Source organism: Thalassophryne amazonica, chromosome 5, assembly GCF_902500255.1.
Source record: "Thalassophryne amazonica chromosome 5, fThaAma1.1, whole genome shotgun sequence".
Classification (NCBI taxonomy): domain Eukaryota; kingdom Metazoa; phylum Chordata; class Actinopteri; order Batrachoidiformes; family Batrachoididae; genus Thalassophryne; species Thalassophryne amazonica.
In genome coordinates, this window is record NC_047107.1 from 50,980,469 (window position 1) to 50,997,846 (window position 17,378).

The window sequence follows — 17,378 nt, forward strand, 5'->3', positions numbered from 1 at the left end:
AGGCCACAGGTGGGAATCGAAGTGATAACCATCTTGCTCTGAGGCAACATGTGCTAACCACAAAGCTACCGTGCTTATTAATCTATAAGACACAGACCGATATCAGGGGTGGTGGCCAAGTGTTTAGTGCACTTGGTTTCAGTAACAAAGGTTCCTGGTTTTTGAACCTCACCCCTGCCACATTTCACTGTGTAATGTGACATTGCAGCAGGAAGGGCATCTGGTGTACATCTTGTGCCAAATCAACATGCAGACCCTCCTTGCATCTGCTGTGGTGACCCTGAATAAAATCAAGGGAGCAGCCAAAGGGACTTAACATATTTGTAAATTTTACAAAAAAAAAAAAAAAAAAGTTTAATATCAGCATGGCCATGCTAATTCAACATGAAAAAGACCATCAAAATTACAGATTAATATTTTTTTTAATTGCAGGTTTAAACTGTAAAAATTACATAAATATGTATGTGCAAACCATTTACATATTTATTGTAATTTTGACAGAATTCCCCTGGCAACCACAGCTGCCAGAAATTTTTTTTTTTTGTAAAAACTGGATTTTTTTTTTTTTTGTTCCAGTGTAAAAGCTGAATTTTATTTCTTGTAAGCCAAAACAACCCATCGCCCACATCTCCTTTGTGTGCTTATCTTTTATTTAAAATAGAAAAAGTCACAGACAAGTACAAGAGTGTACAGTTTATAACTGTTCATATTTAAATCTCAAATGAACGAACTGAACTCAAGAGTGAAAATCATTGAATTATCTTGACAATGGTGCGGTCATAAATGTCTTAAAGCATGTTTTTTATGTTGGACACCATTTCTTTGCTGTGCGTGTAATCAACGTGAAGACACACATGCATTAAAGGTCATCAAAAGATTATGAAAGTTATGTTTTAATGTCGTATTGAAAAACCAACACGCTGTTATTTTTGTTCGGGAGCAGCTGCAGAATGTCTGTAAGCGCTGCACTGAATAGTGCACACTTCCTCGCCAGGGGATACAAATTCTGACGGGGAAAATTACTTTGGCACGACACCGGCAGACCAGTCTAGAAGTTACGGTAATGTGCGAGACTCCGAAAACAAGTATCCGGTTTCACAATCCTTTGTTTAGAACAATGTGTTTGTGTCTTTTTGTGACGATCATTTGACGATGTTAAAGAAAAACAGTAAAATAAATTTACAACAGAAAACCCTGAATATCTGTAAGACTTTATTTGTACATCCGTATGACTCTGAATCTCAGAAAAACCCGTATAATTTACGGACAATCCGTACAGGCTGACATGTATGCCGGCGTAAAACTAAAGCCAAATCAACATGCAAGTCCAACTTTGAAACCCCGAGTGAAAACAAGGGAGCAGCCAAAGAGACTTACTATTGGCTGATTTAAGTAAACACTAAGCAGGATTCTCTCTGGAGTTCACAAACTGCTAACGACTGTGGCCAATTGGTGGCAATTTCAATTTATCACAGGGGTAGTTGATTAGTAGTTGATTCAAAAGAAAAGAAAATGCTAATATGCATGAGTGAAAAGTCAAAGCTACATTAAAGACAGTTTATAAACTTTAATTTAAACTGCTATTAATAAAAAAAAAAAACAAGCAAATAAATACCTGGACACCATGACAACTTGTGATTCTTGTGATCTTATTTTATTATTGTGTTATATTGTGTGTTATCTGTGTTCATCTTATGCGTGTTCTCCAAAACATGTTGGTGAACAATAATGTAGGACCGCTATGTGACTTTGGGCTGTTGGTATTCAGATTAGTCAATGCTGTGCTTTAATCTGCCCCTGGTTCTGGGTAATGATTGGATCTAATCACTTCTAAACTTTATCCACAGCTGTGATACACCTTTATGCTCAGTATTTTAAGATCTGTGAGGACTTGGCCAGAATATTTTCAATGTGCTGCACAGCGGGTAAAAGTGTTCTGTGTGGCAAGGACACCAAGGACATGGACTATAGACACAAACATCACACGTACCATTGCACTTGGCCGCTTATTTTATATATATATATATATATATATATATATACATATCAGATTTATGCCCATTACGTTATAATTTTGGACCGTTAAGCTTATTTTGGACCGTTACAATTTTCAATACAGCGTCTGTAATCAACTGTTTCTGCAGGCGACTCGGGTTTAAATTGTGAATCGAAGCAATGCTTCGATTCAATGGCTCGTGGTTCTTTAATTCGCTGCTTTTCAGAAGCGGTAAGTCTGCTTCTTAACCCCTCTGAAAGCCATTAAAATATCATGAGTCACTTTTGCGTGGATTAAAGTCACTAACTGTGACTCTTGTCTTGTTGCAGTCGAGAAACGAGAATCGTCCTCCGTTCTGTTGTCACAGCTTTAAATGCTGCGCGGCTCTCTGCCGAGACAGAGTCCGCTCAGAATTAATAACTTCAAAACGAATCGCCGCTTTAAATAAAATGACACCTCTTACAAACATTGCAATACAGACAATAAACTACAATCGACTAAAACGTTTTTTCCTCCCAAAATGAGACGTCCTGCATTCTTTATAAACCTGACCTGCAGCGCAGTGCAAGAGCTCAGCTCATAGATATGGAAAGACATTCATGCCAATAATAATGTCTGAAAGGAAATGCTTTTGACAAAAACTAACATTTTATTTCTGTTTACGTCCAGAGATCAAGGATCCACCATGTAGAGATAATTATGTCCAGAGTTTAAGGATCCAGTAACCAATTTCATATTTATTTACTTTAAGACTCAATAAAATGTTGTTCACTTTCAACTTAATCAGCTTATAAAGCGCCAAATTACAACAAAAGCCATTTCAAGGTGCCTCACACAGAACAGTTCAACATAAAAAAATAAAATAAATAAATAAAAATAAAAAAATTCAAAAACCTAATTAAAAACAGAAGTAAAAGAATAAAACATAAAATAAAAACTACTCATAAAAAAGAGAATAAAAACAGGTTTTAAGTCTTGACTTAAAAATGTCCACGGACTCCGACTGCCTCACTGAAGGCCATGTACTGGTAACCCAGAATGAGACTGCCCACTCAACAAACTTCCCCAGCCTTCTGGACATGATGAAGGGACTTGGGCTGTCGTACCTCGGGTACCCCTAAAATGGCCAATTTTTAGCTTGAATTTTCAAAAGTTTGCCCCCTTCCGCACCATCCCCCCCTCGGTCACTTTGCTCCCTCGACATTACCACTACGCTAAAATTTTATCCTAGCTAGAACCCTGCTCATGATTTTTTTTTTTTTAACAAGTACCCACATTTGTCTGATGAACACATGAAAAATATTTCCACTTAATTCCAAGTAGTTTTTAAATTTTTTTTTTTTTTTTTTTTTTTTTTTTTTTTTTTTTTTTTTTTTTTTTTTAAATCAGGGTGCCCACAACCCTATTTTACACTCGTGAATGCATTTTGAGCTTTCTTTCATTTTAAAAAGGCATTATCTCAGCTAAAATGCAGATATAAAGCTCAAATTTGGAATACACCCTATTTGGGCACCCCAGATACAGCAGTAAATTTCAAAAATGGGATACAGAGCTAATTTTTCATTCTGCAGCATCACAAAAATGGCAGTTTGTCCATTCTCGCAAAAAATTACAAAATTTCAAAGAGCTGTACTAAAGAAGGGATTCAATGGATAATCTTCATATTGTGGAGTACTAGTTATATGCGTCAGATACTAGTTATATGTGTGTAAAATATTGTGGTCATAACTTGAAGGATTTTTTGAATTATTGACTCTTGAAAAGTGAACATGATCGTAGAATGTCAAAAATAGGCCTCCAGTCTCTCTATGATTTGACCATGTGGGCAAGTGCTCAGCCACTTCATAATTTTTTTTTTTGTGGAGAGCATACTGATATACCAACTTTATGTCAATTTTTTTTATCTAGCTCAAATGCCTTCATAGTGAAAAACTTGCAAAGTAGGGTACCGTAACATGACACGATCGAATTCTGAACCTGTATTTGTATATTCAGAAAGGAATGTATCAGCTCTGAATGGAAGCATCAAGCTGGACCCCAAAATAATGGATCAACTTTGAAAGACAGATTACTGAGCTTGTTTTTTCTTACATGGCATCATAAAATGAGTAATTCAGTCATCAATGCAATTTTGTTACAAAATTTTGAAGAGCTGTACTCCGTGAGTAAATAATTTTTGATATTTCAGAATTTTTATTATATTTTTCTTTTTTCTGTCATCAAGGGGACAGTAGCATCTGTATTTAAGCCTCTTTTTAATGTAGAAGGCTGCGCACAGGGAAACCGCAGAGCTCAACACAAACCAGAAAAGGACTTTTTTCCATTCATCAAAAAAGGATAGAAATCTTAGTTTTTGCCAAAGCACTGCCAGTATTTAACTTATTTTTTATTATTATTATTATTTCCGACCGCGGTGAATAACTGGCAAACTCGACTCACCACATCATGCATTCATTGACCAGGTGGGCTAGAGAGATCCCTGTCTCAGGTATATTCAGTGATTTCTGTTCTTCTAACCATTACAATTCAATTAACATCAAGTGCTTGCAAAAGTGATTTCATTGTAATAATAAAAGAGGACTTGTGTACTTATGTAATCCATTATTTGGTGTTTAATTTTTATTTCATACAAGTCTTGTTATTTTTAGTTGGAGATTAAAGAACATGCTATTTATTCCTTTGTGTGTTAAGAAACCTGATTTTTCACTGCCAATTTAAAATAATTAATTAATTAAACATGGATAAGTGTTGACCGTGGGGGATCCATGGGCTCTACATTGGGTAGTGTTTATAAAATAGGTAGCTGACATTTTTCAAGGGTGGTAATAAATTGTGCAACATTTCTATGAGTTGGAATGGTGTGTGAGTCCAGAATGTTTTAGAACCTTAGACCTCAACTGTTTTTAGAAGAACTCAACCCTTTTATTTCCAGTTAATTACGTATTTTTTAATGTTAATTTACTGTCTTAATGTATTTATGAGTTGTTTAGGTTCTTGTTTTCATATACACAATTATTAGTATCGTCATCATTATAATTATCATTATTATATGGCTGCTACACTACGCACACTCTGATTGGCTGATTTCCAGTCTGATATTTTCCCATATCAGACCGGATACCATGACAATCGATCCGGAACACGTATCACACTTGTTACAAACCAGAAAGCTAAAAACACAATTCGAAAAACGAAGTTGGACATGAACACACGCCATAAATACCTAAACGGCATCGAAAAAAAAAAACAAAAACACACAGATTGAAAGCTTACCAGCTGACAACCGGAAAGGTCTTCACGGAGATGAAGCCAACAGGTACTATGAGCAGTCAGCAGCTTTCATATTCAGGCAATACCGTACGTTTGCGTGTTATATATATATATATATATATATATATATATATATATATATATATATATATATATATATATATATATATATATAATAGCCATATATAATAAATGAATAATTAACCTTGCTTGCTCGGTTAATAATCCTTCTATTTTTACTTCTATTTTGTCATTTAATTTTTAAATGGACCAGAATGGAAATAAGTGTTTTCACTTTCCTGTGTCATCCATGTATTTTTAACGTATTTACAACCATATTACAACCCCTGGCAAAAATTATGGAATCACCAGCCTCTGAGGATGTTCATTCAGTTGTTTAATTTTGTAGAAAAAAGCAGATCACAGACATGACACAAAACTGAAGTCATTTCAAATGGCAACTTTCTGGCTTTAAGAAACACTATAAGAAATCAGGAAAAAAAATTGTGGCAATCAGTAACGGTTACTTTTTTAGACCAAGCAGAGGGAAAAAATATGGAATCACTCAATTCTGAGGAAAAAATGATGGAATCATGAAAAACAAAAGAACGCTCCAACACATCACTAGTATTTTGTTGCACCACCTCTGGCTTTTATAACAGCTTGCAGTCTCTGAGGCATGAACTTAATGAGTGACAAACAGTACTCTTCATCAGTCTGGCTCCAACTTTCTCTGATTGCTGTTGCCAGATCAGCTTTGCAGGTTGGAGCCTTGTCATGGACCATTTTCTTCAACTTCCACCAAAGATTTTCAATTGGATTAAGATCCAGACTATTTGCAGGCCATGACATTGACCCTATGTGTCTTTTTGCAAGGAATGTTTTCACAGTTTTTACTCTATGGCAAGATGCATTATCATCTTGAAAAATGATTTCATCATCCCCAAACATCCTTTCAATTGATGGGATAAGAAAAGTGTCCAAAATATCAACGTAAACTTGTGCATTTATTGATGATGTAATGACAGCCATCTTCCCAGTGCCTTTACCTGACATGCAGCCCCATATCATCAATGACTGTGGAAATTTACATGTTCTCTTCAGGCAGTCATCTTTATAAATCTCATTGGAACGGCACCAAACAAAAGTTCCAGCATCATCACCTTGCCCAATGCAGATTCGAGATTCATCACTGAATATGACTTTCATCCAGTCATCCACAGTCCACGATTGCTTTTCCCTAGCCCATTGTAACCTTGTTTTTTTCTGTTTAGGTGTTAATGATGGCTTTCGTTTAGCTTTTCTGTATGTAAATCCCATTTCCTTTAGGCGGTTTCTTACAGTTCGTTCACAGACATTGACTCCAGTTTCCTCCCATTCGTTCCTCATTTGTTTTGTTGTGCATTTTCGATTTTTGAGACATACTGCTTTAAGTTTCCTGTCTTGACGCTTTGATGTCTTCCTTGGTCTACCAGTATGTTTGCCTTTAACAACCTTCCCATGTTATTTGTATTTGGTCCAGAGTTTAGACACAGCTGACTGTGAACAACCAATATCTTTTGCAACACTGCGTGATGATTTACCCTCTTTAAGAGTTTGATAATCCTCTCCTTTGTTTCAATTGACATCTCTCGTGTTGGAGCCATGATTCATGTCAGTCCACTTGGTGCAACAGCTCTCCAAGGTGTGATCACTCCTTTTTAGATGCAGACTAACGAGCAGATCTGATTTGATGCAGGGTAATTACATAATTTATTCCTCAGAATTGAGTGAGTCCATATTTTTTTCCCTCTGCTTGGTCTAAAAAAGTAACCGTTACTGACTGCCACAATTTTTTTTCCTTGATTTCTTATAGTGTTTCTTAAAGCCAGAAAGTTGCCATTTGAAATGACTTTAGTTTTGTGTCATGTCTGTGATCTGCTTTTTTTTCTACAAAATTAAACAACTGAATGAACATCCTCTGAGGCCGGTGATTCCATAATTATTGCCAGGGGTTGTATGTACTCGCATTGAACTTAAATAAAATTACGCACGTTTTTAATATATAGATGATTTACCGTCCCCTGCTGGAATGGTGTGTGAGTCCAGAATGTAAATATCAATGTTCATTGTTCAGTGTTGCTAGCCAATATATGTAGCTTCTCTGAAAATATTAATCCTATCAACATTTGGTTTTGGTGGCCTTCATTCTGGACACAAAATACATGAGCATACCAAACGGCAAATGTCAGCTCTCCCCGGTGTCACTGTGATCTAAGCCAGACACACACACACACACACACACACACACACACACACACACACACACACACACACACACACACACACACACACACACACACACACACACACACACACACACACACACACACAGGCAACTTGGCTATTATAATACAGATATATCAGGCACTACCAAAACATTTGTATTAAACCCTATTATTCATCTCTTTTTACTGGACATAAAGGTGCTCTGTAGACTTTTGAATGTTTTTGTTGAAAGTTTTTTGTGTGAAAGCACTTAGTAAACACAGTTTATAAAACTATGTGTGTAACGTTCTGCTATTCGGATTATCTCAAATAACAATGAAATTACAAGAAGGCCACCTACTGGGTAGTCCTTCTGGAGAGATGGAAGAACTGGTTCTTTAAGAGCTGAGGAGAGAGAAAGAGAAAAAGTTAAGACTCATCGCATGTTAAAAATTTAATGACTTTGTGTGGCCGTGTGTGTGATTGTGTACTCACTCTGGAGGTAGTGCAGCACCATCAGCACTAGTGCATAGCTGCTTAATGTTCCTTGGCTGGCATCATTGATGTGATGGTACTTTGCCCATTTCTTGACTGCAAGGACGATGGGTCGTATCCTGAGATCAGCTGAGGCAGACAACACATACAACAGGATGTTACATGCAGCTGCAGACAAATCCTGTTAATTTCTGCAGGCGTTACGGACAGACTACAGTACGAATTGTACAGTTATACTTGGAGCAGACAGAAGAAGGAATACCCTGGTCACACTCACCATAGGCATAACTCCTTAGAAGGAAGGTGTTTCTAATGCCCACTGTGTTGTTGATATTCATATCAAACTCTAGATCACTAAAAAAGGGAAACAAATGTTTATCTCTTTTCTTTGACTCAGTATAAACCCTACCTGCTGTGACTGATGTTTTTCCTCCTACCTGCCTTTTTCTCTGAACCGTAGGATGGGCACCTTGGCTCTGATCAGCTGAATCTGCTCTACATATGCTGTGAAATAAAACAATCTTGATGAGATCCATTATTTTAAAGTCCTTTTCTGTCAGCATGAATATTTTAATATGAACAAATATTGCCATCTAGTGGAAAGATGTGGAAACTAGAAGGGGGAGGGGGGCGGGGTTGCTGGGCACAAAATGAAATGCAGGGCTTATTTTTGCAAAGTTTCCTTTGCAATTTTGTAATCTGTAACTATGACTATGAAAGTGATCATCTTGGCAGGGGTGGTGGCCATGAGATAAGTGTGCTTGGTTTCAGTGCAGAAGGTTCCAGGTTCAAACCCCACCACTGTCACATTTCTCCAATTAATGTGGAGTCGCATCAGGAAGGTCATCCGACGTAAAACTTCTGCCATTTCAACATGCAGGTCCACCCCAGATTTGCTGTGGCGACCCCGAGTGCAAACAAGGGACTAGCCAAAGGTCTACTATGAAAGTGATTATCTGACTAGGAAAGTTTAGACAAACTTTTAACATTGGCTTCACAGCACTGTTTTGTTTCCAGAAAATTTGGAAACCAGTGAACTACACCATGTTTTGCTGACTACAAACAGGAAACCACTTGGTGAAATGTAGCACAACTATGTTTTCCTCAACTACATTTGGAAAAGTGGATTAGAATTACTCACATAGTGATCTGAAGAATCCTCTGAGAAAATACAGTAAGCTATAAGGATCAGGCCGTTGCTAGGTAAGGAAAGAAAGAGAAAGAGAGAGAAATATATTTGCCTCTATTTTGGAGGATGATTGCACTATACATGTCCAGTCTGAAGACACACACCGCAGTCGTAATTGCTGTTACTTACATATCTGTTAACAACCAAACACAGATCAGCGTCACTACTCCTGCAGCCAAGACCATTCATTGAAGATCCGGTCAGGTAAAGCCGTGCCACTGTGGAAAATTCAGCTTGTGAATGAAGCTCTTAAAAGTCAGAACAGAAAGTGATGTATGAATCATACACACGTGGAAAGACGGTCTGTATGTCCTGCTGCAGCCAAGTTCTACACCTCTCTTTTCGAGTTAAATCTGTAATTTGCTGTTGGCATGCCTCAAACAGATCCACCAACTGGCCACTCAACTGAAAACACAAAATGTGAAAAATTAACTTAACACACACACACACACACATATATATATATATATATATATCGTCTGAAAATACTTCAGTTCCTTGTTTTGTGGCTGAAGAAACATAGCGTTTTTAAAGAAGTCCCTCTGTGTTTTGTCTCCCAGCATGAACCAGAGAACGCCAGCACTATATGCCACAACAAGAATATTTACTTGACAGTCACAGTGCCCCATTCATTCACATCAGCATTTACTACAGACATCTGTCGATTCTTCAGCATTCTGCACGTGTTGAGAATAAATGCCATGATCCACCAAGACAAAAATCTAATTAAATTTAAGAAATATTAAATTACTCGATGGCTTACTCATCAATATTTACGTGTTTTGCCTGCCAAACAAAATGGTTCTGCCGGCAGTGGAAACTCAAACCAAGTCAGACTTAACCATTCTGAGCCGCACCATACCGTGCAGTACTCACCCAAACTGCTCAGTGGAAACTGTGCTGTTAGCATACACTGGATAAATCATCATGGTGTGACAGCCACATTAACGCATTTGACGTATCCAGCGTATTCTGCTCATTTTTCATACATCAGCATACGCTGGCTAAATCAAAGATGTGACAGCGCCCTAAGGTCTAACCTTATCAACCCCCCTGAGCAAGCACATGGATGACGGTGGCAAAGACAAACTCCCTCTGGTGTTTTGAAGAAGAAGAAACCTCAAGCAGATCAGACTCAGAGGGGTGACACACCCTTTGGGCCATTCTAACTATTACAAAGTTTTTTCATCTTCAAATGTTTACAATATTTATATTCACAACATACATTAATAACATAATTCACACAAACATTTCATACATTTGGCTGCCATAACATTTTGTTTACATTAAATATTACCAAGTGCCACCAACTTTTTATGTTTTATTGTTAAGTTTGATTATTGTTAACTTTACACTGGTATTGTGCAATGGTTGCAACACTAATTTTAAAAAAGTACTTTTATTTTTTAAATTTATACAGGGGTTGTCATGTTATGCTTTCTTGTTGTCACTGTTGTAACAGAATCTCCTTCAGATTCTATCAGTTAAAATGTTCTTTGCACTAAATCTTTGTTGAAAGATTAATATTAAAGTTGGACAAAAGAACACAGCTGCACAACAGATTTGTAAACAACCAATAAAATTACACTAAGTAATTAAACATGTAAGACAGCTGAATAGCTACAATGAGAAAACAGATCAGCATCACATTTCTACTTTAAATATTTCACTCCTGTCCTTGTCTTCAACCATTGAAAACATCAGTAGCTTCCTGAGAACCCACTGGCATTAGTGCAGAGATAAGAGTTAATTATAACAGAATGAATATCCATAACAAACAAATCACAGGTCATAAAATATATCATGCTTCATGAGACCAACAGTGACCTCAGTATTGATGAAATCCTGATTAACCAAACTTGCCAACAGTCATACATAAGGTACTTAAGCACAGTGTGCAATCGGCTGTAAAATAAGGCTTTCTCACTATACCTTGTCCTTAGCATAGGTGAGTAGGTTGTCCCTTGGTGGATTAATAGGCACATGCGGCTGGGGAGAAGGCTGTGGGCGCAGACCACAGTAACCAGGGACATATGTATTTGGGGTCACTGCCACTGACTGATTAGGAGCAGGTAGTGATGGTGCAGTGGGTGTGCATGGAACAATGATCCTTAACTGAGAGGTGGACTCAAGACACTGGCGTTTTGTGATCTGTGGACTGCATTCTTCATTCTGCCTCCTGGAATAAAAACATCATGATAAGGATGAACACACAAAATAAACAGAATACATTTTTAAGGATACATCTATACATGAAATGTGATTTTAAACTAAGAAAAATAAAAGAAAAATGAAAATTAGTAAAGAACAAAAGAGAAATATATACTTGCGTCCGCTGGACAAAGTTGGTGTGCGACTAAGAGGGAATGGAGGTGTGGATAATGGAAGTTTCCATTCATAGGTAGGTAACATTTTTAATGCAGGCCCATGGGTGCTTCAGCACAAACAAGAAAGGGGGAAAAAAGTATGAGTTTATTACTATATCACTAAGGCTGATCAACACATTTCCCTGTTAACTTTGGCCACACATCGATAGTTACTTTCACCCATGCCAAATAAATGTGACTGAATTTTACACATTTCTTTGAGTTCAACAATACAGTCACTGCTGTCACCTTAAGACTTCTGTCTCTGAGTTGTTTGTATTCCAAATTTATTTAATTTCCAAATACCTGTAGATGGATTTGATCACTTGTTTCTCAATTTGATGTGCTTAGCAGCTCCAATTTGATACCAAGAAAACTAAAGAGCAAGTGAGAAGTACAGTTTTGTTCAAAATAATAGCAGTGTATTCTATAAAGTGAGTAAAGGTCAAAATCCTTATAATAGCTTTTATTTCCATACACAAAAATGCACTGGGAACACTTGCACATTCAGTAACAGGACGATTCATAGACTTGGACCATTCATAGACAAAAAATAAATAAAAGACCATTCATAGACACCAAAACTATCAAATTAAAATTATTTACTGAACAAATGTGTCAAAGAAAGTGTGAAGATGTCAACTCATACATATAAAAAGGGAGGGATCTAGCCTCGGGTATACCTACACCAAAAACAAGACTCGCAACAACCTGCAGCGTAAGAAACTGGAACATCAAGATCTTATCTACTGCCCTATCACAACCATTCCACTCTGCACAGCAAATTGTTGAAGAGACCGTCAGAGACAACTCATCTTTCAAGATACGCCAACAGAACATCAGTAAAATGTGAACATCTAACTGGTTATCCATAGGCTAATTATGAGTAACAAAGTGCTGTATTTTAATAAAGTGCTATATTTTGGTTTTATCCGTTACATGTTAAATAATTAATTATTCTTTATAGGTCTATGAATGGTCCGTAAACTGCACATTCTATTCCAAATCAACATATGAAGAAAAATGTAGAAAATTTGATATTAAAAAAAATCTTCATGGTTTGATTATCTAGAATGTATATTTGTTTTAAAAGGCTTGTACATATCTTCACTTATTTATAATTCACATCTTTCACTTGGTCTGCTAAGTGAGTTAGACATCACAGGTGATAGCTTTTTTTTTTTATCTTTTCTTATTCTCAAACAGTTGTGGAAGTGGTACCCCTAATGACAAATAAAGCTTCTATTCTATTACTTTGGAAGAGACCTCAGGATCTGATATAACATGATTCCTGTTTGAAATTAATGCTAAAAGTTTTCACAATGTGTAATCACATGGAGACTAGGCAGACTGTGGTCAGTACAGGATGCAGGTTTGAGGTGGATGACCGTTTTTTGTTTGTTTTATTACCTGTTGTGGGCAGGAGTCAGTGTGCGCTGTCGGAGCTGTGGAGACGCAGAAGGCTGCACACTGTGGATTCGGCCTGTCGGTGCAGGGAACATTCTGCGTTTCTTCACGGAACACTAGCGCCAAACTCCTTTCTAAAAGCAAAGAATACAAACGATACAACTAAAAAGGGGCAGAACTCATCAGTACTGACTGGTAACGAAACCAAAATGAGCTGGACTGAAACGCTGTCGAGGAAATCGAAACTTACAGACGTTAGCATGCTAGCTTTGAACAGGCTAACTAGCTTATTCAGTCATTTGTGACGCTCTTGTGCTAATTTAAAGACGTTTCTGAGACAGCTAATTTGTCTCAACCTTAATGCGTGTCTAAAAATGGAAAGGTACTTGCTAAAAACTTGAACTTGTCCTCTCCGATACTTACCAAGTTGCATGTCACGTGTAAACAAGACTAATTTCTCCACACAGTACTTCCGTATTGGTAAAATGACGTCATAGATCTGGTTTTAAAGGAGACGTTGTCATGACGACTGTCTGCCGAGGAAAGATTTGTTTTATTATTATTATTCTAATTCTGAAGGGCGATAGGGTAATTTATTGTGTGGAATATTCATTCTGTCAAAAATAAAGTAAAACAGAAAATAAGTAAATGTGGAAGTATAAACTCAAATAAATAATACATAAAATACTATTTATGAGCATTTTTATTTATTTTCACACTTATTTGTTTATTTCTTTATACTACTTTCAATTATTATGGACTTTCCACATAGAAAAAGTATGACTGTTCAATGATCTGAAAAAAATACAGAGAAAGTGGAAATTATGATACTAAGTCACAAATTCGACTTTCCAGTGGCGGCGGCAAGGCGGAGCTTCGGGGGGCTTGATCTGAAAAAATACACAGAACGTGGAAATTATGATACTAAGTCACAAATTCGACTTTCCAGTGGCGGCTCCAAGGGGGGGCTTGGGGGGGCTTAAGACCACCTAATAATGAGCCAAGCCCCCCTCAGCTCCCCCCAATAATTCTGCCAATAATGTGAATAGCGACTGACATATTTGTGGATCTCAACTGCAATTTTGCGCTGAGAATATCTCAATATTGCGTAACTGAGCAAAGTGATGAATGTGTGTGTTCGGTGATCCACCAATGCTGAATCACCCTTCACAAACAGAATTTTCAGTTTTGCAAATAAACATTTATTTGTAAAAACCTACACACAAGTTACAAATCAGAAATTTGTTTGTGGATCACAAAGCACGTGTACAAATCAAAGGATATTTGTAAATCACCCTCTGTGCATTTGCAAGTATTAATGAGACAAATTTAACTCCATACTCCAAAAATTTAGGTTTCCTAAATATTTATTACAGCCACTCTTAAAACTTCACTTATCTTTATTTATACCTATGTGCAAGTTTACCAAACTTGCAATCATTCTCAGTGATGTGTGTGTGCAGTGATACCACATTTTAGAGGAGCATGGGTGACTAAAACATATACCTTGGTATTTATAAAGCAATTTACTATATATTGTTCATTTCAATGACATTTTGTGGAACCCCTCCAACTTTTACCCTAGCTCCCCCTCAGCCCCCCAACAAAGATTTCCTGGCCCCGCCACTGCGACTTTCTAAATCATAATTATGATATATGAAGTCAAAGTTTATACTTTCTAAGTCTTGACTTCACAAACACTTCTTGACTTTCTAATCTCAATTGTGACTTTAAAAGTTTTACTTTAAATTTAATATAATATAATTACAATTTAGAAAGTCATGATTTCAATTTAGAATGTCATAATTCTCACTTAGAAACTGAGGTCAATTGAATTTACAACAGGATTCATCCACAGCACACACTCAGTACATGAGTACTTTGGATGTAAGGCTCCTCTGCACACCAATTGATGTCAGGTCCAAGTTTCACAGATACAAGATATCCAGTCATTTTCCTATCACATGCTCAACAGCCTGTTGTTTTTCTGGACATTCTACCACTCACTGAAGTGATAATTACTGTTTTGAAAAGTTAATATCCAGTCAGTAAGTACCTCAGTTCAGCATCACTGTTATTCAGCTAGAAGTTATCTAGAAAGTGACTCCACACCAGCTGAACCTCACATATGTCCACGAAGCAACCACTTAATTCCAAAAGTGACCCCAACTCATCCATGGTCTATGACCATGCAGATGCAGGATCCAGTCAGCCAGAACGGAAACTCCACCCTCACACCCTCAGGAGAAGATGGATAGTGTCCTCCTGAGAGGCCACCCATCCAGGAGACTTGTTCATACAGCAACTAGACAGGACCTTGTACAGAGAGCAGCACATAAATTAATAATAAGAAATACAAATATGCTGTAAAATTAATTCAAAATGTAAAAAATATCTATTTAACCCTCAAGCGACCAAGCTATTTCAGCAATTAATGTAACCGAATGGGGTCATTTATGATCACATTGATTTTATATTGGAATACTTCTATATAAATGACTGTTTTAGGGTTCTTCATATTTATTTCACTCTCTAATATATTTGTCCATCATCTAATGTAATAAGGTATGGAATAAGATGTTTTTAAACAATTAACTAGCCAAAAAAAAACCCCACTGATAGAACAATATTACATTTATTTAGACAACCCTTGTCTGTTACATCTTATAAAATGCACGTTAGTTTTTATTTCTTTGCATCAAAAATGAAAACAATAAATCATAAAAAGTAAAGTTTAAAAAAAATTACAAGACCATCTGAAGATATGTCGAAAATCTCATAGATCTTCAGAGTCCTATTGGACTTTTCTGGAAATAATAAAACCTGGCTTTTTTCACATCACAAAGCCGACAGACCCAAGTTTTTAAATGGTGTCACATGGTGCACTTTTCCAGCAAGCGCAGGTCACCAGCCCTGTAAAAAACAGACATTAAAATGGTCGGCAAAAACATGCAATTGACAATGATGTGATAGTTTTCTTTTTTATTCCAAAAATATAAAGATTTTTTTTTTGTCTACGAAATGACCTGTATCTGTCACTTTAAAGGGAAATGAGCTGCAGCTCCACAGTAAGAGTGGGCAAATACACATCATGAATGAATTAAAGAAAAACAATACATGTTGCTAATGAATTAGTATGGTGTTTAACTCTGTGAGCGCTTAAATTATGTAACTTAAGATATTAAAATGTGTTGAATTGGAATTTTGGCTGTACAGCAGTGATTTGGAACATATTAAACAGAACATAGCCAAACCTGATCACAGTGGCCACTGTTACATGTTTTCAAAGTTAACTACAAACAGCATGAGTGGATCATCAGCGTAGAATGTGGCCTCAGGGCAGGAAAACCAACCAAGAATCCAGCAAAACTGAACTACCCGCCTGGGATTATATAACCCGCTACTCATCAGCCGCTCATGCGCGGCAGCTGAGAGAGAGGTAGGGCAAAGGCTAACCATGACACCACCCCCAACATGCTCCCAGAGCGAACATCTCCAATGTCCTAAAATATCACAGTTTTTGGAAAATAAGTGTGTGTTATTGTTTTTGCTCATCTTCAATTTCACTGTCTGGTGGCCGGTTTTGGAACTTTTCACAAACTTTCAGTGTAATGCCACTGTACTCATGAGTCACATAAAACTGACAGTGCCTTCATATATAGCATAAAAATTAGGTTTGACCAAAATATAGCCCTAGCCAAAATCTCAATAGATGGACATATTCCTGTAAGCATGTGTCAGAATCAGTTTGATTCCCAGGCCTAGGACCTTGGGAAAGGCATATTCCCATTTTTCCCATTTTCTGTCATACATCCAGTGATATGTCATGAAAATGCGTGTGTGTGTGTGTGTGTGTGCGCACGCGCACGTGCGTGCATGCATATTCAAAATGTAGGGACATACAAGGTCTGTTAGAAAAGTATCGGACCTTTTTATTTTTTGCAAAAACCTGATGGATTTGAATCACGTGTGCTTGCATGAGCCAACCTTGAACCTTCGTGCGCATGCATGAATTTTTTTACGCCTGTTGATTGCGTCATTTGCTGGTAAGCAGCCTTTGTGTGAGGACGTGTAGTGCGCTTGGTGGATTTTCATTGCAAGGAAAAAGACGGAACGACTGGAGCAGCGCCGCATCAAATTTTGCCAGAAACTGGGCGACAGCCAGGTGGAAACCATTCGGATGATTCAGATGGCTTTCGGTGACTTTTCAGTCGTGTGACTATCCGAGAAATTGTGGAAGAGGTGGGCATGTCACAGCATGTCCTGTGAGATTTCAACAAGAAGGCGTTTTTGCTCCGCCGTCAGCAGCTTCGTGCCGAAGCCTTCGGCACGAATTTCACCGTCACTCTTTTCATGGCCAAATCTTCTGTCACAATGGAATGTGCCGAAAAAGTGCTGATGTCCACCT

General features: G+C 37.3%; 1 protein-coding gene across 5 annotated transcripts in view; it reads right to left on the minus strand.

Annotated features, from left to right (window-relative positions):
* The window catches only part of tent2 (terminal nucleotidyltransferase 2), a 28,964-nt gene extending 15,494 nt beyond the window's left edge, over positions 1-13,470 (minus strand). For 3 of the 5 annotated variants that reach the window (XM_034170190.1, XM_034170187.1, XM_034170191.1), the window contains exons 1-11: positions 13,394-13,470; positions 12,974-13,104; positions 11,524-11,631; positions 11,130-11,376; positions 9,488-9,602; positions 9,327-9,415; positions 9,150-9,207; positions 8,446-8,512; positions 8,286-8,362; positions 8,009-8,137; positions 7,875-7,918 (exon numbers count right to left, since the gene is read on the minus strand). In XM_034170190.1, the coding sequence (XP_034026081.1) occupies positions 7,875-7,918; positions 8,009-8,137; positions 8,286-8,362; positions 8,446-8,512; positions 9,150-9,207; positions 9,327-9,415; positions 9,488-9,602; positions 11,130-11,376; positions 11,524-11,631; positions 12,974-13,065 (1,026 nt within the window). In that variant the 5' untranslated portion in view covers positions 13,066-13,104; positions 13,394-13,470. The other 2 variants (XM_034170189.1, XM_034170188.1) reach the window with 2 other exon arrangements.
* Positions 13,471-17,378: the final 3,908 nt, after the last annotated feature.